Raw genomic sequence first — 19,841 nt, 5'->3', positions numbered from 1 at the left:
ATTAGCTGCACTGGGAATGCCCTCTCACCGTCAAGAACTAGAGAACCAGACAGAATGTATCAAACAACTGCTTTCAGCTGCAGGAAGAAGGACAGCACAGGACTGTCGTCCCTGAGAAGAGGGGGTGGCACGGACGAGGGAGCCCTGCAGTCTGCCCTGTCCTGCCTGGGGGCAGTGTCCAGGCTGCTGTGCACAGAGGTGTCCAGACTCCGGCAGGCCTCCTGAGTCTGAGTGGAGGAGACAGATGTGAGCATGGTGGCCGGAGTGTGTGGGCAGAATGTCAGCGAGGACAGAGCTGCGGGGGAGGGAGGTAAACCCCAAAGCTCTGTACAGGGACCTGTGAGTCTTCGCTCGGGACAGTCCGGGTGAGGGGAGTCCGTGCATCTGGGAGCTGGGTGTCGATCGATCCCTGGCTCTCGGCAGGGCTGGGAGCAGTTTGCCTCTCTGCGTGGAGGGAGCTCCTCGTACCCAGGGCCAGCACTGCGCGGTGTCTCCTTAGGACTGGGGATAAGTCAGTGCTGAATGGCAGGGGACCCTGACCTGCCCCGACGATCGGATAGAAAGTTTGAAAGGATCAGACGGGTCCCAAGTGAGTTCGTTAGCCACAAGCCAGGATAAAACCCTGCATGCACACTTTGAAAGAACACAGCAGAAGCCAGGACCCCGAAGGGAATAGTCCGCGTTTACCGGCGTGCAAAGACTTAGGAAGATGTGATCCCCCCGCCCCAGCCAGCGGGTCCACAGAAACGGATGCCAGAGATGACTGAATTAGCAACTACGGATATTTAGTCACCGTGGTGAATCCGCTCCCTGTGCCCAGGACGGCCGGGGAGGCGGGCGCGTGAGAGGCAGGAGGTCAGAATCCGACTCCACGCTGGGCTGTGTGGACAGCAGGGCGATACCACAGAGGGAGGTGGCAGTGAACTTGGAGAGAGGAAGAGCAGCAGCGACATGGCGTGCGCACAGTGAGCCGCAGACAGCATCCGGTGACAGGAGGCCTCCGGAGTCCCAGGATGAGGGCGGCGCTGGGGACACAGGATGCCTGTGAACAAACGCCCTCTACATTTGATGAAAACCACAACCGACCCAACCCAAGAAAGACAGGAAGGAGACCACGTGGGGACACGTCCCACTTGGTGTGCTGAAAACCAGCGGCGGAGAGGAAAAGTCCCGGGAGCAGCTGGAGGAAACAGAATCCTCGCGGAGAGACTGGGCGACCGCCGCCGTCCGTCCCGGGAGGACACTGCAGCCCACAGACAGGCAGGCGGCACCTTCGCCGTACGGGAGGGAACCCCCCCCACCTGCTTTCAGAAGCAAAGGTGAGATGACGATCTCAGACCCAAGGCTCAGAGCACCCCGCAGCACCCCTGGCCCGGGAGACTTCTGGGAGGCTCTCTAGACAGAAGCGGGTGGCACCGGACCAGAGCCAGGATCTGCACCAGGGAGGGAAGAGTTCTAGAAACAGTGAACACGGGAGCAGATAGGACTCTCCTTTTCATCTTATCATCTCTGTAAAAAGAAGCGTAAAACAAAACAGTAACAACGCATCTTGGGACTGTGTCCTGTAGACAAATAAAGCCGCAGCTTGACGCAGACTGAGCCGGCTTGCTCTATGAGGGGCCAGAGGTCGACGGGTTCGGCTCTCCGGCCGCGCGATTGCAGCCACTCGGCACCGCCAGCGTCGCGCAAAGCGGCCAGCCACAGGCGACACGCAGTCGAGCGGCACGGCCGCGTCCAGAGAAGCTCGATGCTCAGAGTCGGCAGCCGGCGTGGGTCGGTCTGCACGTCACACAGCTCATCGGCCTCTCGGTCAAGGGAGCCTGGCCTTGTTGGGTCCTCCCGTTCACGTGTGAAGTGGACAAGGGTGTCTGTGACCCGAAGAGAGAGAGAGAACAGGGGCGTCTTGGGGGTGATGCCGATCCTGACTGTGGTGGGGGTCACGCAAACCCACACAGGAGTTAAAATTCACGGAAGTGTATACCGCGACCAAAACCCAACTTTACTGTGTATTAATTTAACAGATGAATTCTGAAACAACGTGAAGAAACTGGACATGGAAGAAACGAGGAGGAACGGGTTGGCCGGCAGCCCCCCAGGGAAACGGGGTCCCTGTCAGGGACAGAGAGAGACCCGTCCCAATGGCGCAGGCATGAGTTCCCCAAGAGGACTCAACAGCTCTAACTGCGCTGTGAGTGAGAATCAGGACTCAAGCAGAGGAAGCCACCAGAACACGGGGGGCAGGTGACTGTCGACGGGGAGCTCAGCACCCCTCCGCCGGCAGCTCCGGGACATGTGAGCAGGAGTCGGTCGGCACTGGTGGCCCGCCTGGCCAGGTGGCCGCTCAGGCACATTGTTTCCAGGTGCCCAGGAGCACTCACCACGAGACCATCCCGCCGTCCTAAAATAAGGCTCGGTGCATCGGGAAGGACCCTGACCACAGCAAAACCACACCCGAGTCAGTGGCAGAAAGGTATCGGAAACCCCAGTGTCGGACGGACAGAGGCGCTCGAGCCGCACAGCTGATGCCCACCGCGGGCCACCCCAGCCTGGCTTCTCACTCTGCTCCCGAGACGAGTCCTCACGGGCGAGGACAGCTGGAAGTCAGCTCGGGCTCAGATGCCACGTGGCACTGGGAACAGAGGTTAAAACCCCGACCCCTTTCTTACAGGAAGCCGCCCGGCGCCCGACGCCTGCCTCTCGGCCCCGTGCCAGAACGGGGGCACCTGTGTGGACGCAGACGAGGGCTACGTGTGCGAGTGCCCCGAAGGCTACATGGGCCTCGACTGCAGGGACCGTGCGTGTGGGCTGGGCTGCAGGGCTGCGGTGGGGCCGGGGCCTGTGCGTGTGCGTGTGCGTGTGGGCTGGGCTGCAGGGCTGCGGTGGGGCCGGGGCCTGTGCGTGTGGGCTGGGCTGCAGGGCTGCGGTGGGGCCGGGGCCTGTGCGTGTGCGTGTGGGCTGGGCTGCAGGGCTGCTGTGGGGCCGGGGCCTGTGCGTGTGCGTGTGGGCTGGGCTGCAGGGCTGCTGTGGGGCCGGGGCCTGTGCGTGTGCGTGTGCGTGTGCGTGTGGGCTGGGCTGCAGGGCTGCTGTGGGGCCGGGGCCTGTGCGTGTGCGTGTGCGTGTGGGCTGCTGTGGGGCCGGGGCCTGTGCGTGTGCGTGTGCGTGTGGGCTGCGGGGCTGCTGTGGGGCCGGGGCCTGTGCGTGTGCGTGTGGGCTGGGCTGCGGGGCTGCTGTGGGGCCGGGGCCTGTGCGTGTGCGTGTGCGTGTGGGCTGCTGTGGGGCCGGGGCGTGTGCGTGTGCGTGTGGGCTGCAGGGCTGCTGTGGGGCCGGGGCCTGTGCGTGTGCGTGTGCGTGTGGGCTGCGGGGCTGCTGTGGGGCCGGGGCCTGTGCGTGTGCGTGTGGGCTGGGCTGCGGGGCTGCGGTGGGGCCGGGGCCTGTGCGTGTGCGTGTGCGTGTGGGCTGGGCTGCGGGGCTGCGGTGGGGCCGGGGCCTGTGCGGGGTGTGCGTGCAAACACCACCACAGGGAAAGTGTGAGGGCATGGGGGTGCGCACAGCGGCTCCGTGGAAGGTCGCCGGACAGGGCAGGGTCAGGAGAGGCCCCCAGCACCCCAACATTGAGGCCCCTCTCTCTGTGGCAGGCACCCCTGACGACTGTGAGTGCCGCAACGGTGGCAGATGCCTGGGAGCCAACGCCACCCTCTGCCAGTGCCCACCAGGTTTCTTTGGACTCCTCTGCGAATTTGGTAGGTGCCCAGGGCTGGGACAGGAGACGCCCTACCTGCCCCTGACCCTCCTCCGAACCAGGGTCTGAAGGTGGCTTCGGCCTGGAGCACGATCCACAGGCCCAGATCCTGGACCAGCAGTTCTGGGGCCCCATCCCCACCCCAGGAGGGGCTGGCAACAGAAATGCCCCAGCCTGGCCTCCCTGCTGGGGTCGTGGGGTCTGCACAGCCCCTCCTGGTCAAGGGCCCAGGGCCCCGGGAGGACCTGAGACAGGGCTGCTTCTGTCCCCTGCAGAGGTCACAGCCACGCCCTGCAACATGAACACCCAGTGCCCGGACGGCGGCTACTGCATGGAGTACGGCGGCAGCTACCTGTGCGTCTGCCACACCGACCACAACGTCAGCCACTGTGAGGAGGGTGGGGGGCGGGGGCAGGCCGCAGGCTGGGGGTGGCACCCAGACACCCAGGGGTGGGGCGGGCTGGGCTGGGGAGGGCACCGTGGCTGCCCCGCTGGGCACCAGAAGACCCGCAGGGCCCGCCCCCAACCCTCTTTCACATGGGCTGGGTCTCTGCCTGTCTGCCCCGCAGCAGACGGGCGGTTGAAAGAGCACCTGGCCGCCTACAAGGTGCCACACAGCACCGTCCACAGCCCCTAGCTTAGCCGCTAAAATAGTTAATGCTGGTCTAAGGCAGCACGGGGTCAATCCCACTGACCACTAGGGACTTGCTGAGAGCAGATAACCGGGAACTCACAGGGCGCGTGCTGACATGTGAGGATGACATTGATGAACCACAGCCCAGTCCCAGCGCTAGAGGAGGGAGGCGGAGTCCTGGGAATCAGGAATAAAAGAAATTCCCGGGAGGGGCTTTAGGGCCCAGCGTGAGGAATCAAGACCCAGCAGAGTGTATTTCGAGTGGCCCAGGACGAAACACAGACTCCAGGGTCGCCTTCTGACTCCACAGCACTGCCGTCGCCCTGCGACTCGGACCCCTGCTTCAACGGAGGCTCCTGCGAGGCCCAGGAGGACTCCTACACGTGCGAGTGCCCGCGCGGGTTCCACGGCCGGCACTGCGAGAAAGGTGGGGCGTCAGCACCCCGGACAGCGCCGCGCGGGCGCTTCTCCGCGAATCCCTCCCCGGCTCCGTTCCGGGTCCGCCCCGCCCCGCCCTTTGCCTTCCTCCGAACGGGCTGCGTTTCTGCCCCGCGTAGTGTTTTCCAAATAGATTTTATAATCGTTGATTTGAAAAAAAAGAACTCATTAGGATTTTGTTTAACCTAATTCAGCTTGGAGAATGTCATCAACCTACCATTCCCTAAGTGCCTCGCAGGCGTCCCTGTCCTTGCCCCAGACTGTCCCTTCTTTACAGTTTGAAGCAGTGACCATGCACCCGGGCAGGTGGGTCCGAGCCCAGTGGGCCGGCCCCCTGACCTCAGGGCGGCCTCCGCCTGTCCTCGGTCACAGCACCGTGCCACAAATGTCCCAACAGCCCGCTTGCTCAGAGAGAGACCTCGGAGTTTCTCTTTATCCGGAGCCTCCCTTGCTCTCCTGGGGCCTGGAGGGCAGGTACCCAGTATGCTGACCCACAGAAACCCCATGGCTTTTCCCGCAGGAAGAGGAAGGGTTTCCAAGAAGACCCACCACATGGTTCTTCACACCTGACAAAGGTGTCCCTCAGGGGACACCGGGGACACAGGGTGGCTGCTTCCAGGATGGGGTGGCCGGAACTTGAACATACAGCCTGTGAGGTGCCTCGGGGTGGGGATGGAGGACGGAAGGGCTGAGCCTGGTGGGCAGGCCCCCCTCCTGCTGCAGAGTGTCCCCAAGAACATCGAGGAGGCGGAGAGGCTGTCCTGGGGGACAGATGTGCCCTGACACAGGCTCAGGCGCGTGAGCTCCTCGGGACCGCACAGGACAGGACAGGACCCGTCGTGGCCACGATGTCCTGAGGGCGACCCGCCTCGCCGTCTCTCTGTCCACCCGCAGCCCGGCCACGCCTGTGCAGCTCGGGGCCCTGCCGGAACGGGGGCACCTGCAAGGAGGCCGGTGGCGAGTACCAGTGCAGCTGCCCGTACCGCTTCACCGGGAGGCACTGCGAGATCGGTGCGGCCCCTGCCAGCTGGGTCAGCCAGGAATGGGGGGGGATGGGACCCACGACCCGCTGCTGCCTGCCTGTCAGGAGCGTCCCCGAGGGCCCCCAGCTCTGGATGTCCGGGACCCGGGGGAGGGGCGGAGGTGGAGCACATGCCACCTGACCCCGATGGTGCCCTCTGCCCCCAGGGAAGCCAGACTCGTGTGCCTCAGGCCCCTGTCACAACGGTGGCACCTGCTTCCACTACATTGGCAAATACAAGTGTGACTGTCCCCCGGGCTTCTCCGGCCGGCACTGCGAGATAGGTGAGGTGGGCGCGGGTCAGCTGGAGACAGAAACCAGGCCCTGGCAAGGCTGGCCCAGGCGGAGGGGAGGGTGGGGTGAGAGGCCGAACGGCCTGGAGGGGGACGTCCTTGTGCAGCCCGGAGGCCAGTGGGGAGGACAGTGATGGGTGAGTGACCCCTGTGACCTTGCAGCCCCATCCCCCTGCTTCCGGAGCCCCTGCGTGAACGGGGGCACCTGTGAGGACCTGGGTACGGACTTCTCCTGCCGCTGCCGAGCGGGCTACATGGGACGCCGGTGCCAAGCAGGTGAGAGGGCCGGGGGCTGGAGGGCCGGGGGCGGGAGGGCTGGGGGCTGGGAGGTCGGGGGCTGGGGCGAGGGCACAGCAGTTTTTCCTAATTCTGGAGGGGCAGGGGTGGAGGGGACAGAGAGGAAGAAGGAAAGAAACCCCTGGGCAGCCCATCCTGGAGGTCAAGGCACCTTCACTGTGGGACGGGCTTTGGAGGGAGCAGTGTCCAAGGCGCCCTCCTGATGGGCAGAGGACAGAGTAGTGGGCTGGGCAGGTGCCCTGCGGTGCAGAAGGGGCTGCCGTGTCCTTGCAGAGGTGGACTGTGGCCCCCCCGCGGAGGTGAAGCACGCCACGCTGCACTTCAACGGCACGCGGCTGGGCTCGGTGGCCCTGTACTCCTGTGACCACGGCTACAGCCCGAGCATCCCCCACCCGGTGCGGGTCTGCCAGCTGCAGGGCGTCTGGAGCGAGCCTCCCCAGTGCCATGGTGATCTGCGGGCCCTCGGGGTGGGGCGCGGAGGCGGGTGGGCTGAGTCATGGAGGAGCCCAGGGTGCCGTTCCGACCCTGGCCCTGACCTCCTCCTGGAGAAGTGAGGCCATAACCCCTCGGAGAGGGTGGTAGAGCCAGCGCCAGGTCCTCTCCGGACCACTCACTAGCGACCCCCAGATTCAGAGCAGCCCAGAGTGTGCAGCTGAGGCAGCTGAGGCGGCAGGGAGGGAGCCCAAGGGCAGCGTCCTAACGAAGTATTCTGAGGTTCAGGCCATGCCTCCTGCTCCAGGTCCCCCCCCCCGACCTGTAGAATCAGACACCCCATCGACCAGACCCCACGGGCCAGGCGCGATGGAACGATGGCACCCAGAAGTGCCGCTCTGCAGGCTCCCGCAGTGCTCGCGCCTGGCCTGGGCACAGAGCTCTCTCTGGCCATGTCTCCGGGGACTCGGGGCTGGTAACACAGCTGCAGGCGGACTGCATTGAGCCAGAGCGTCCCACACGCGGCTCACCAGAAACTGTGTGTGATGTTGACACGTTTCACGAAAGACAAATGGAGTAGCGAAGCAGCGTAGGGACAGTGACGGCATCCAGAGTGGGTGGGTCACATACGCATTCCTGTCTCCCAAATGCCCTGCAAAGCCCACCCTGTGCACCCTGCTCAGGTGAGGAGCTCCATAAGACAGGTGGGCATCCCAGACCTCATGCATCTTCCCTTCCTCCTGTCTTTCCCAGCCCCCAGCGGGAGGCTGTTGCCTAGGAGATGCCCTCCTTGTCTGTGCGGGCGGGCCTGCGGGCCTGTGTGCGGTGAGGAGCTGTGCCCCGGGAATGCCAGCCTACAGCACAGCCACCTTGGACAGTACCGGGCAGACAGCGCACCCTGCTGGCCGAGGACGGGCGTGCACCCGCCAGGACGTCATTTTAAAAAGACAGCAGAAATAAGAGGGAGGAAAATCTGAAATAGTTGCCATAACAGACACAATTAAAATAGGTATAGACACGGATGCAGGTGAAGCCTGAGAGTATCATGAGCTGAAGGGTCAGTTCGAGGACTCTGCCCAGGTGGTTCTGAAGGAAATCACAGAGGATACGCAGGTGGCCGTGAAGGGTGGGTGTGCTGTGGCTGACCCTGCCGTAACGGGAGTCCAGGCCTGAAAGGAAACCACCATAGGATGAAACGTCGGCGACTGCGGACTTGGACGCGCAGAATAACAGATGAACCACCCCAGGCTGAAGGGCCACAGACAGAGCAGCACACAGGAGAGGGAGACACATCAGACACATTGTAACACAAGTTAAGAACATCAGCGACAGACACCATTCTTACAAGGTCCAGAGAGGAAAAGGGAACCAGAGTCAGACAGGCACCAGACTCCTCAACAGCGGCACCACCGTGAGATACCGAAACGGCACCTGTTGCTACCGGGGGTCCATTCGTTCGGACGCACACAGTTACAAAGCACCACTGCTCTCACCCCAGGTGGCCCGTAACCACATCTCCTCACCGGTCGGGGAGCTGAGGGTGCTGAGCGGCTGTAGCGAGCGCTTCCCAGTGGGAGACTGGCTCTGTCACCCGGGGAGCCGACCCCCGTGGCAGTGTCCTTGGAGGGGCTGGGAAGTCACCCGGCCCTGGACACCTGTGGGTGCACAGGGGGTTGAGTCAGGGTCTGCAGGTGCGAGACCTCGGCACCCACCAGCCACCCCCACAGGGGTTTTAGAGAGTGCGTGGGATCCCAAGTCCAGCGGGGGTGGGGTGGGGGTGGGGGTTGTCCCAGCTCTGAAGCATCTAAAACCCACCAGGAACTCCCATGGCTGAAGTGTGCCCAGCCACCTTCCGCCGCCTGGCCACCTGGCTGGGGGCGGAGCACATCCACCCACAGGGACGGCACTGTTCACTTTGGTCTGTCTTTATTTTTTTTATTTTTCCATTAATTAAGAGGGGGTGGGGAAGAAAGAGAGAGAAAAGCATCAACTCATCATTCCATTTGGTTGTGTATCATTGATTGCCTCTCATGTGTGTCCTGACCAAGGCTCAAACCCATGACTTCGGTGTGCTGGGACAACGCTCTGTCCGCTGAGCCACCTGGCCAGGGCTTGATCTCTGTTCTCAACGGCATGGTGTCTGAGAAGAAATAAAACGGCCACTAGAAACAGGCCTGCGGTGGACACACACACTGGAGTCAGCAGACGAACCTGAAACAGGCGTTACAGACGTGAGCAGGCAGAGGGAATGAGAAGAGAGAAACCCCAGCGAAGGCAACTTAAAAGTAACAATGTAGAAAATGCACATCTGAGCTGAGCAGTCCGGACAGGCTCACAACAGCAGGGGTGCACAGAAGAAACATCACAGACTCAGGGACAGGTCCGCAGTTAATCCAAACCCAAGATCAGAGAGAAAAGCACTGAGTTATGAATTATGAATAAACAGATTTTCTAAAAACAAGTACGGAACTAGAGTCCCAGAAAGAGAGGCCAGAAGAGATTATAACTGAGCATTCTCTAGAAGTGAAGAAACACATCAGCCCACAAATACAAAAAGCTCAGCAAACAACAAGCAGGATAAACGCTGAAAACTGAAGACTTTAAAAAAAAATCCAAATTGCTATTCAAATATGAAACATTATATAAAATATATAACATAATAGTATAAGAATATGATATAAAAATAGTCTCAGGGCCTGACTAAGCGGTGGCGCAGTGGATAGAGCGTCGGACTGGGATGCGAAAGGACCCAGGTTCAAGACCCCGAGGTTGCCAGCTTGAGCGTGGGCTCATCTGGTTTGAGCAAAAAGCTCACCAGCTTGGACCCAAGGTCACTGGCTCGAGTGGGGGGGTTACTCAGTCTGCTGAAGGCCCACGGTCATGGCACATATGAGAAAGCAATCAATGAACAACTATGGTGTCGCAACAAAAAACTGATGATTGATGCTTCTCATCTCTCTCCATTCCTGTCTGTCTGTCCCTGACTATCCCTCTGACTCTCTCTCTGTCCCTATAAAAAAATTAAAAAAAAAAATAGTCTCAGGCATCACTGCCTCAGAGGCTTATCCCCCCAAAAGATAAATTTTTCCGAGGGACTACTCAAATAAGATAAACTCAAGATAAACTCGAATAAGGTAAGATATTCTGTGAGCAATAAGAAGGAAGAATTATGAGATACCGTAATAAGATGTGTCATTAAGTGGAGAAAAGGGGGAAAGTGACAAAAGTTAGCATTTAAAGAATTAAAAGTTAGGATTAAAGAAATATGAATGAGCCTGACCAGGCGGTGGCGCAGTGGATAGAGCATCAGACTGGGACACGAAGGACCCAGGTTCAAGACCTTGAGGTCGCCAGCTTGAGCACGGGCTCACCAGCTTGAGCCCAAGGTCGCTGGCTTGAGCAAGGAGTCTCTCGGTCTGCTGTAGCCCCCCAGTCAAGGCACATATGAGAAATCAATCAATGAACAACTAAGGAACCACAACGAAGAATTGATGCTTCTCATCTCTCTGCCTTTCTGTCTGTCTCTATCTGTCCCTCTCTCTGACTCTCTCTGTCTCTGCCACACACACACACACACACACACACACACACAAATATGAATGAGCAAAAACCCTCCAGGTAAAAGACAGATGGCCAGAATTATTACAAAACAAGCTATACACTCAGAAGAGACATCCCTAAAACATAAGGACACAGAAAGACAAAGTATGGGGGAAAACCAGGTAAGCACAAATGAAAATATAGCTGGTTTAGGTCTGGGTGATAGCTGGGTTGGTTAGAGCTTGGTCTCGAAGCTCAGAGGTTGCCGGTTTGATCCCCGGTCAGGGCACATACAGAAACAGATCAATGTTCGTGTCTCTCTCTGTCTACCCCTTCCTCTCTCTCTAAAATCAGTTATATATAAAATCAATTATGAATATGTATTACATATATGTATATGTAATACATATATATAGCACACGTGCGTGTGTGTGTGTGTGTGTGTGTGTATGGCTGGTTTAGCTAGGTTTCCCTGAGACAAAATAGACTACAAGATAGAAAGCATCGTAATGGACGGGGACTGTCTCTTTCAAACGCCAATCAAAAGCTTACAGAGTGCGTTCAGTTGGCCAAACTCCCGGAGTTGAAGAGGCCTGCATGTGGGTGAGCCCTGGGGCTGCGGGCTTTGTGGTGGATTGCGGGAGGAAGCGTGGATCGTTTCGGCACAGACAACCACATGGAGCAGACTGCTCACGTGGACTGTGCCGCAGCAACACCCCCCCACCCGTTCTCGGCATACGTCTAAGGAGCCCCCGCAGTTTACACCAGGCGGTGACAGGCTCACAGAAACACTCTTTCCTGGCGACAGCAGAACATCTAGAACCGGCCCAAACGCAAAGCAAACCAGGACGGATAACGTGCGGGCTCATCACACCGTGGAATATTACGCGGCAGTGGGGAGACCCACAGAACCCTCAGCACCACGGAGTTGTCTTATTAGCAACGTGCGGAGAGAGAAGAGCCCTCCTATCGCAGGATCCTGGCGAGAACGTTGACGGCGAAACAAAGCCGTGTACAGTGTTGTTTACGTAATTCGTACAAACTTAGGAACAGAGGTGGCAGCCACAGAGACCCGTGTCACATGGGGCGGGGAAGTGCACGGGACCCACGGGGCCGTCAGCATCCTAGTGCCCAGGTGGTGGGGGACCCCGGGGCCCTATGTCACTACCACCGACTTACTTACATATCAAGCACTCAAATTAAACTTTTCTAAGCTGGACATTGTAAATTCGGGAGCACAACTCCCAGTTTAAGAACAACGTGGGGTGAATATTTTAAAAGGAAGGACTCAACCCATTGCAATGATTGTTTTCATACACGTTATTTACTGAATTGGCAAGATTGGGCTCGTCCACCTGGAGCCGTGGAAGTGAGCCTCACGGTACCTTCTGGAGCCTTCCAGGCCATTGTTCATGGACACAGCCCAGCACGGGGCCCTGGCCTACGGCGTGTCCCTTCCCCTCCAAAGGTGTGCTCCCTCGACCCTGCCGTCTCCAAGCGCCAAGGGGCGTCACAGAGCTCTACCCAGCCCCTCAGAACACAGCTCACATCCATCTCAACTTGGCTTCAAGCCGTCGCCTCTAACGATGCCAACGTTGTTCATGCTGCTCTGTTCTCTGTTCTCGGTCCCTCCTCTCCCCCAGAGATTGACGAGTGCCGATCCCAGCCGTGCCTGCATGGCGGCTCCTGCCAGGACCGAGTCGCCGGGTACCTGTGCATCTGCAGCCCGGGGCGTGAAGGAGCTCGCTGCGAGCTGGGTAAGACGGCCGGCCCTCACCACAGGGCAGCAGCTCCAGCAGCCTGGCCAGGGCCTGAGGCACAGGGCTCTCCTGGCTGTGGTCACCCTGCCCCAGCCGCCCCTCACCTTGGCTGGTGTCTAGCTGGCCAGGCTCTGTCCACATGCTCAGGTCCCTGCCAGCTCTGTCCCCACCTCCAGCTGAGAAAGGCACACCTGCACTCTGGCCTCAGGGCAGACAATATGGGGCTCAGAAAGGGCAGGTCCCCAGCCCTGGTGCCTGGCCAGTGCGCCCAGCTGGCAGAGGGAGTGGGGGCCGGCCGGGTGCGGTGCTGGGCATGCCCTGCCCGCCTCACACCTGTGTGAGGCTCTAAGACCTGAGACACCGACCCTGCCCCTGGGAGGGCCAGACCCGGGATGTCCAGCCAGGGCCGCAGGAGCCTGGGCAGTGACGTGGCCAGAGCCTCTGGCAGTGAGGGCTTTGTGGGCACGTAGGGGAGCAGCAGGTGTGAGGCAGAGGCTGCAGGCTGCACACAGAGTCCTGGGGGTCGTGCAGCCTGTGTAGACCCCACAGGAGGCCCCACGGGGCTATAACCCCTGTACACCCACGTAGGGCCGTGTAAGTCCCCCATAGGCCCTACAGGCACGCGCTGCCTGTGTTCTGTGTCTGCAGAGACAGACGAGTGCCAGGTAGGGCCGTGTAAGTCCCCGTAGGCCCTACAGGCGCGCGCTGCCCGTGTTCTGTGTCTGCAGAGACAGACGAGTGCCAGGCTCAGCCCTGCAGAAATGGAGGCTCCTGCAGGGACCTCCCGGGGGCCTTCATGTGCCAATGTCCCCCAGGCTTCGCAGGAGCCCACTGCGAGACAGGTAGGGGCTGTGCGTGGGCGGGTCCCCCGGTCACCCGGTGCCGTCCCCACACGGTGAGGCCCAGACACCCCAGGCAGACCTGTTCTCTACAAGCAAAACCCCGAGCCACTCGGAGAGCAGAGGGAGGGGGCAGGCCCTGTGGCCCTGCCTGGGAGGCCCCCTGAGGGGCAGGACCCGAGGGTGAGAAGTGAGGGGTGAGGAGAGGGCTGGTGCGGACCAGGGGGGAGGGAGACACCTGCCCACGGCTCACCCCTGCGCCCCTCTGCCAGCCTCTCTCCTCGCCACCCCTTCCCTTCTTCCCGCTGTCCTCTCCTCCCTCCCCCAGACACCCCCTTGCCGCTCGGGCCCACTCTCTGGGTGTTCTCCAGAGGTGGACGCCTGCGAGTCCAGCCCCTGCCAGCACGGAGGCCGGTGCGAGGACGGCGGGGGGGCCTACCTGTGCGTCTGCCCCCCGGGCTTCTTCGGCTACCACTGCGAGACAGGTGGGGGCACAGCCCAGGGCTCCTCTTGCCAGCTTCTCAAGCTCCCCGCCTCTCCTGGCGTCCCTGGACGGCCATTCCTTACACTGGGCCAGGCTCCCCATCTGCCTGGGCGCCCAGCCGGTCCTGGGCCCCCAAACAGGCTCTCCTCCGGCTCTGATGGGCGGAGCCCCCAGAACTCCCTGCCCTCTGGGCTTGTCTGTCTGTAACTCCTCCCCTCGCTAGTCACGCCCTACAGCTGTCCTGCGTGGTGGGCGTGGCGGGCAGCACTTAGCCATGCAGGGTGGACAGGGCTTCCAGGGAGAGCCTCTAACCAAGGGCAGCCTGGTGGTCAGGCCTGGGGCAGGCGGGGCTCTGAAGGACGGGGCAGCGCCAGAGTTCAGCAAGTTGCCACTGTTTCCTGTGGCCACGCTGGGCACCTGCAGGCCTACCCTGGCCTGGGAGCACAGGTCCACTAGAGCGCGCACAGCCGCAGTGCAGAGGGAAGCCGTGGGGGGGGCCAGCATTGCATTCAACCCCCCGAAGGCACTGCCTGCCAGGGGCCTTGGCTTGGGGTGGTGGCAGAACGACCTCGCTCAGTCACGCCTGCCTTGCCCCCGTCCTGGAGTGTCTCCCACTCCCACTCCCACCTCCCAAAAGCGAGCGGATGGGACCACCAGCTCCACCCACGAACACAGTCACACAGGGACAGCCCAGCCCCTCGGGAGCCTGAGTGGGGGAGGGCGGCTGGCCACAGCCTGGAGCTCACTGCTGCCTTCCCCTCTCCCAGTGAGCGACCCCTGCTTTTCCAGCCCCTGTGGGGGCCGCGGCTACTGCCTGGCCAGCAACGGGACCCACAGCTGCACCTGTAAAGTGGGCTACACGGGCAAGGACTGCGCCAAAGGTGAGGCGTGCGAGCACCAACCTGGGGGGTCCTCCCTCCTCCCTCCGAGGGCAGCAGACACCCCAGAGGACAGCCGAGGCCACCCCCACACAGGGCAGACTTACCCAGGCTCTGCCCGAGAGGCAGAGAGGGGCACATAAGCCCCAGGAGGCATAAACGCAGTCACGTGTGCACACGAGACCCTCCGCGAGGCGTAAGCGCGGTCCCGTGTGCACACGAGACCCTCCGCGAGGCGTAAGCGCGGTCCCGTGTGCACACGAGACCCTCCGAGAGGCGTAAGCGCGGTCCCGTGTGCACACGAGACCCTCCGCGAGGCGTAAGCGCGGTCCCGTGTGCACACGAGACCCTCCGCGAGGCGTAAGCGCGGTCACGTGAACGAGCCCCTGCTGGGAACAATGGCTAGAGCACCTGGTACCTGGTCCCCTGTGGGTAGCAGGAGCGGCCTGTCCACCCACAGTGCCCATGTCTGCCCAGGGGTAGCCAGGCCCCAGAGCCACGGGACTGGGCGCCGGCTTGGGGGCCGGGGCTTCTATGGCTCACCGCTGACCACCCCCTTCCCTTGTTCTTGACCGTAAACCCTGAAGACCTCTTCCCACCAACGGCCCTCAAGGTGGACCGAGTGGAGGAGAGCGGCGTCTCCATCTCCTGGAGCCCGCCCGAAGGCCAGACCTCCAGGCAGATGCTGGACGGGTACGCCGTCACCTACGCCTCCGCCGACGGCTCCTTCCGCCGCACAGACTTCGTGGACCAGGGCCGCTCCTCCCACCAGCTCCGCGCCCTGGCGGCCGGCCGGGCCTACAACATCTCTGTCTTCTCGGTCAAGCGCAATGCCAACAACAGGAACGACATCAGCAGGCCTGTGGCGCTGCTGGCCCGCACGCGTGAGTCCTCGCCCGCCCGCCCGTCCGGACACAGGCGAGGGCCAGAGGCGGGGGAGAGACTGGTGACAGAGAGGAGGCGCCGGGCTAGGGAGGGGGCTGGGGCAGGAACACGGGGTGGGGTGGGGTGGGGCTCCCTGAGGAGTGCAGGGCCAGTGGGCCACGTGTAGGGGGCTGGGGGCAGGTCGTCCTGACCCTGCTGAGGAGGTGGCAGCTGGGAGGGGCGCAAGCAGTGTGGTCAGCAGGGAGCGCTGTCACGGGGGCGCAAGCAGTGTGGTCAGCAGGGAGCGCTGTCCTGGGAAGGGCAGTGGGACTCAGTGGGCGGGGACTCCTAAGGAGGGTGGGGAGCAGGGGCAGTGACTGGGGGCTCGGGGAAGGAGGTGGACGGGGCCGGGCTCCCTCCACACTCGGGGCTGGGAGGCGAGGTCCCACAGGCGGAGGAAGACTCCTGGTGTCACTGCCGCTCTTGCTGGGCACTGACAGGAGGACGCTGAGGGCCAAAGGGGCACAAGACACACGGGTTGGGATGGGCATAGCGTGGGAAGGACAACAGAGGCTGAGGAAGCACCCGGCTGGCAGGGCCCAGGCGTGCGGCGGCGGGAGCCCCGGGGCCGCGGGAGGAGAGGCCGGTGCTGAGCTCAGCCGCAGGGAGGAGCACTCCGAGGCTGCTCGAGAGGGTCGCCGGGAAAAGGCATCTGGAAAGGAGACGCCTCCCCTTGCCGTCAGAATGGGGTCACTGCCGGGACATCAGGGTGGGCAGGAGGGACCACGCCCCCTGGACTGGGCACGGCAGTCCCCCTCTCTGACCTCTGGGTCTGGGGTCTGGCCAGTCCCTGGCCTCTCCCCCGGGTCACAGAAACTTCTGTTGCTGACGGGCTCCAGCTCCAACCAGGCAGTTGCATTAGCGTGACCAAAACAGTCAGCCAGAGAAGAGATAAGGGCGTGCCAGGGTCAGCACGTGTCAGGAGGGACTCTGCCCACACCCACTGGCCTCTGGCGGAGCTGGGTGGCCCTTAGCGGTGCTCCCAAGGCAAAGCAGCCTGGGACATGTGCAGCTGACCAAGTCCCTGCTGTGGCTGAGGGGCGCCCTCAGCAAGCCCAGGCTGGCTGCTGCCTTGCTCAGGCCCCTCTCTGTGAGCCCCCAGCTCCCGTCCTGACCTCAGCTGCTGCTCTGAGCCCCGCTACCCCAGGGATGGGCAGTGCTCCCTGGCTAGGCTAAGCAGCGCTTTGTCCCACAGGACCGCGCCCTGTTGAGGGCCTTGAGGTCACCAACGTGACGGCCAGCGCCATCTCCGTGCGGTGGGCTCTGCATAGAATCCGTCATGCCACCGTCAGTAGTGTCCGTGTGTCCATCCGCCACCCTGAGGCCCAGGAGGACCAGTCCACTGACGTGGACAGGAGTGTGGACGCATTCACATTCGGGTAAGAGTGCAGGCCAGCTGCCCTTCCTCCTCCCAACCCTCCCCGTGCCCGCCCCAGCCCTGCCTGCCTGCGGGGGGAGCATGTGCCCCCCCCTGTGCCCACCCCGGCCCTGCCTGCCCCCTCACAGGGCTGCCAGACAAGCTTTTAAATGTCCAGTAAGAGCAGATGCCGTAAAATCCTGGGGCCGTCTCACCACCTGGAGGCCAGCGGGTCACACAGACCTCACACTGAGCAAGGAAACATCCCGTTCCCACTGTTACAAATTGATGACAAACAAAACGAGGAAATGAGTAAAACTCTAACGAGTGTAGCCACTCAGAACAGTTTGCTGGTCAAAGAGCCACTTCCGCGACCCAGACGGGGTCTCAGACACCAGCCCCAGGGTCAGGTCCACGTGCAGCCCTGTGGTTGCTCCAGCCCTGCCTGGGCAGGCGGGCAGTGTCCTGGGAAAGAGTGGCCTCAGCCACACTGTGCTCCTGGGTGCTGGGGGCTGCAGCGTGAACAGCCCCCGAGGAGGAAACTGCCCCTCGGACCATGCTGGCCCCGGCCGTGCAGCACCGTAAAGGCCAGACAGCCAGGGGCCAGGTGTCATCACAAGGGGCTCCGTGCCCTGAGCGTCCCTGTCTGCAGAGTGACCGAGACCATTTTTCCCAGCGAGTCTGCCGTCTGCACCCAGGTGGTCCCTGCTGGAGGCGAGACTGCTCGGAGTGTGGCTGTGACCCTTCTTAGGTCACATCCTGCCCACTTCCACAGAACGATGTGACAGAAACAACTGAGGTCTGGGGAACAGGGTCCCTAAGACCATCCCGGCTCCCGGGAGGTGGCGACAGGTTGGTGGGAACCACGCTTCACAGAGACGGGAGGGGCCGTGAGGCCCTCGTACCCGTGTGGGGCTGGGACCCTCCTGGGAGTACTGGCCTCCTGGCCATGCCCAGTGCTCCAGTCCTGAGTCCTTCTCTGCTGCTCGCTGCCCTGGGCAGACAGATGCCAAGGAGCAACTGGGTCTCAGGTCACAAATCTGCCCTTTTGGAGGCCACCTGCGCCACCAGCAGCAGGACCACCCTCAGCCCTGGTCACGCCTGCCCCAGAGGAGCCGCAGTGTGGCAGAGCCGGACACCAAGCCCGATACCATCCGGCCCTGTCCCCACAGGGCCCTGCTGCCAGGAAGGAAGTACACCATCTGGGTGACCACCCTCAGCGGGCTTGGGGGACAGGAGCGCCCCACCGAGAGCCTTGCCTCAGCCCCGCTGCATGCGTGGACCCGTGAGTACACAGAGCGGCTGCTCACGGGAGCCGGGCCTTCCGGAGGCTCTCCCCGCCCCCAGCCCCTGGTCCTCCCTTCGTGGCTGAGACACCAGAACTCCAGCCCTGGGCTGAGCGTGACCTGCACAGCAGTGCCTGGCGGTCTCGTCCCCTCTGCTGGGAGGACACTCACACCCAGAGGCTCCTGGGCTCCTACCCAACAGGGTCACTGCACAGAGGTCCGAGGAGCATTGGGCGAGGATGTCCACGCTGTCCACTCCGCTGTGCTCCGGGGTGTCCCTCCCCAGCTGTGGGTGGTGAACCTGGGAGCAGGGCTGGGGAGGGAGGTGTGAGCAGGGCCTGGCCGGGTGGGGCAGGGGATCAGCACAGGCTCAAGTCCTCGCTGGGACCCACTTCCCTTATCTGCGCCCCAGGGCGATGGGTGTGTGGCCAGCTCGGGGTCGGAAGTGTCACCCAGGAGGGGCCCGTCGGGTGCTGGTGGGAGGTGCTCGGGGCTCGCTGTCCAGGCAGGAGGAGGTGCCGCAGGCACCCTCAGGACCACAGTGACGTTGGCTGTCCCTGGATCTGGCTTCGGCAGTCCACATCAGACCTCAGGCTGCGTCCTGGGCACGAGGCCCAGCCGCCCCCTCAGCTGCCCCGCCCCGCTCTGTGCCTCTGCAGGGCCCGGCCCCGCCCCCTCAGCTGCCCCGCCCCGCTCTGTGCCTCTGCAGGGCCTCTGCCGCCAGCGAACCTGACCGCCACGCGTGTCACTGCCACCTCCGCCCACGTCGTCTGGGGGGCGCCCCCTCCAGGCACCTCGCTGGAGGCGTACGTCATCAACGTGACCACCAGCCAGAGCACCAAGAGCCGCCTTGTCCCCAACGGGAGGCTGGTGTCCTACACGGTGAGGGACCTGGTGCCCGGGCGGCGGTACCAGCTCTCGGTGACGGCCGTGCAGAGCACCGAGGGCGACCAGCTGCACAGCGAGCCTGCCCACCTCTACATCATCACCTGTGAGTGCAGGACACGGCACAGGGACAGGGACAGGGACGGGGCGGCCCTGCGGGGCCCTGTTCCCCGGCGCCCCCGCCTGGCCCCACTGTCTGAGGGGTGTCAGCCTGGACACAGGCTGTTCACACGGGAGAAGCCGTGTGACAAGCAGTGGGGAGGAGGGCGCTGGGTGAGCACATGGCAATCTGGAAATGTTGTCCTAACCTTGTGCCGGCCCCTCTGTGGACCCCTGACCAGCTGAGCCACAGATAGAGGGCCTCACCTGCAGACAGGTGTCCAGAGCAGGCAGTGGTGGGACCCAGGGAGGTGGGCAGTGAGGAGGGGTCAAGGGGAGTGGCCTTGCAGCCAGGCCAGCCCACGAAGAGCTGCTGGACAGGAAGGAGCAGGGGGACGAGGCCAGGACGGCCACAGGAAAGGTGGCCGGGGAGGCAGGAGGGAAAGCCAGAGGGACGGGGGCCCCCACAGGCCACACTGAGGATGTGAGCTGCCCCCACATGTGTGGAGGCCCCTGGGGCTCGCCGGGGTCCTGCACGAGGTGCTGTGGACAATGGTGTGTCTGAGCGGGCAGCCTGCTCGCAGAGAGGGGTCCCCGCTCAGCTCCGGGCACACCTGCCGGGGACGGGGCAGCTGGAGCCTCGGTGAGGGGGCTCCAGGGGAAGGGCGGGGCCTGAGGCAGCACACAGGTGACAGGACCCAGAGGAGCCACCACCTCACTCTCAGGGAAGTGGGGGTGGGGCCTCGCTGAGGGAAGTCCAGCCAGTCTGGCCCCGTCTGGCAGGGGGAGACCCTGGGCCCAGGGTGGGGGCTCGGGCCAGAACCTCTCAGCACCCCCAGGCAGTCTCTGCTTCCCAAAAGGAACACTGTGGCCCCCCAGGGGGAGTGGGGCTCTGGGGCTTCTCAGAGGCCCACAAAGCTGCCATGTGACCCCAG

General features: G+C 62.7%; 1 protein-coding gene across 1 annotated transcript in view; it reads left to right on the top strand.

Moving 5' to 3' along the window:
- Window positions 1-19,841, top strand: part of SNED1 (sushi, nidogen and EGF like domains 1) — an 83,141-nt gene that overhangs the window by 30,517 nt on the left and 32,783 nt on the right. The window contains exons 9-24 of the mRNA XM_066232466.1: window positions 2,669-2,794; window positions 3,636-3,740; window positions 4,015-4,128; window positions 4,684-4,800; window positions 5,706-5,822; window positions 6,000-6,116; window positions 6,288-6,401; window positions 6,696-6,869; window positions 12,038-12,151; window positions 12,883-12,996; window positions 13,365-13,478; window positions 14,245-14,358; window positions 14,943-15,239; window positions 16,475-16,658; window positions 17,809-17,921; window positions 18,632-18,913. Coding sequence (XP_066088563.1) covers window positions 2,669-2,794; window positions 3,636-3,740; window positions 4,015-4,128; window positions 4,684-4,800; window positions 5,706-5,822; window positions 6,000-6,116; window positions 6,288-6,401; window positions 6,696-6,869; window positions 12,038-12,151; window positions 12,883-12,996; window positions 13,365-13,478; window positions 14,245-14,358; window positions 14,943-15,239; window positions 16,475-16,658; window positions 17,809-17,921; window positions 18,632-18,913 — 2,316 coding nt within the window. The remainder of the gene's footprint in view (window positions 1-2,668; window positions 2,795-3,635; window positions 3,741-4,014; window positions 4,129-4,683; window positions 4,801-5,705; window positions 5,823-5,999; window positions 6,117-6,287; window positions 6,402-6,695; window positions 6,870-12,037; window positions 12,152-12,882; window positions 12,997-13,364; window positions 13,479-14,244; window positions 14,359-14,942; window positions 15,240-16,474; window positions 16,659-17,808; window positions 17,922-18,631; window positions 18,914-19,841) is intronic.

The sequence above is a fragment of the Saccopteryx bilineata genome, chromosome 5, assembly GCF_036850765.1.
Source record: "Saccopteryx bilineata isolate mSacBil1 chromosome 5, mSacBil1_pri_phased_curated, whole genome shotgun sequence".
Lineage (NCBI taxonomy): Eukaryota > Metazoa > Chordata > Mammalia > Chiroptera > Emballonuridae > Saccopteryx > Saccopteryx bilineata.
The sequence above is the reverse complement of the archived record's forward strand: the minus strand, read 5'-3'. Positions and strand labels throughout refer to the sequence as shown.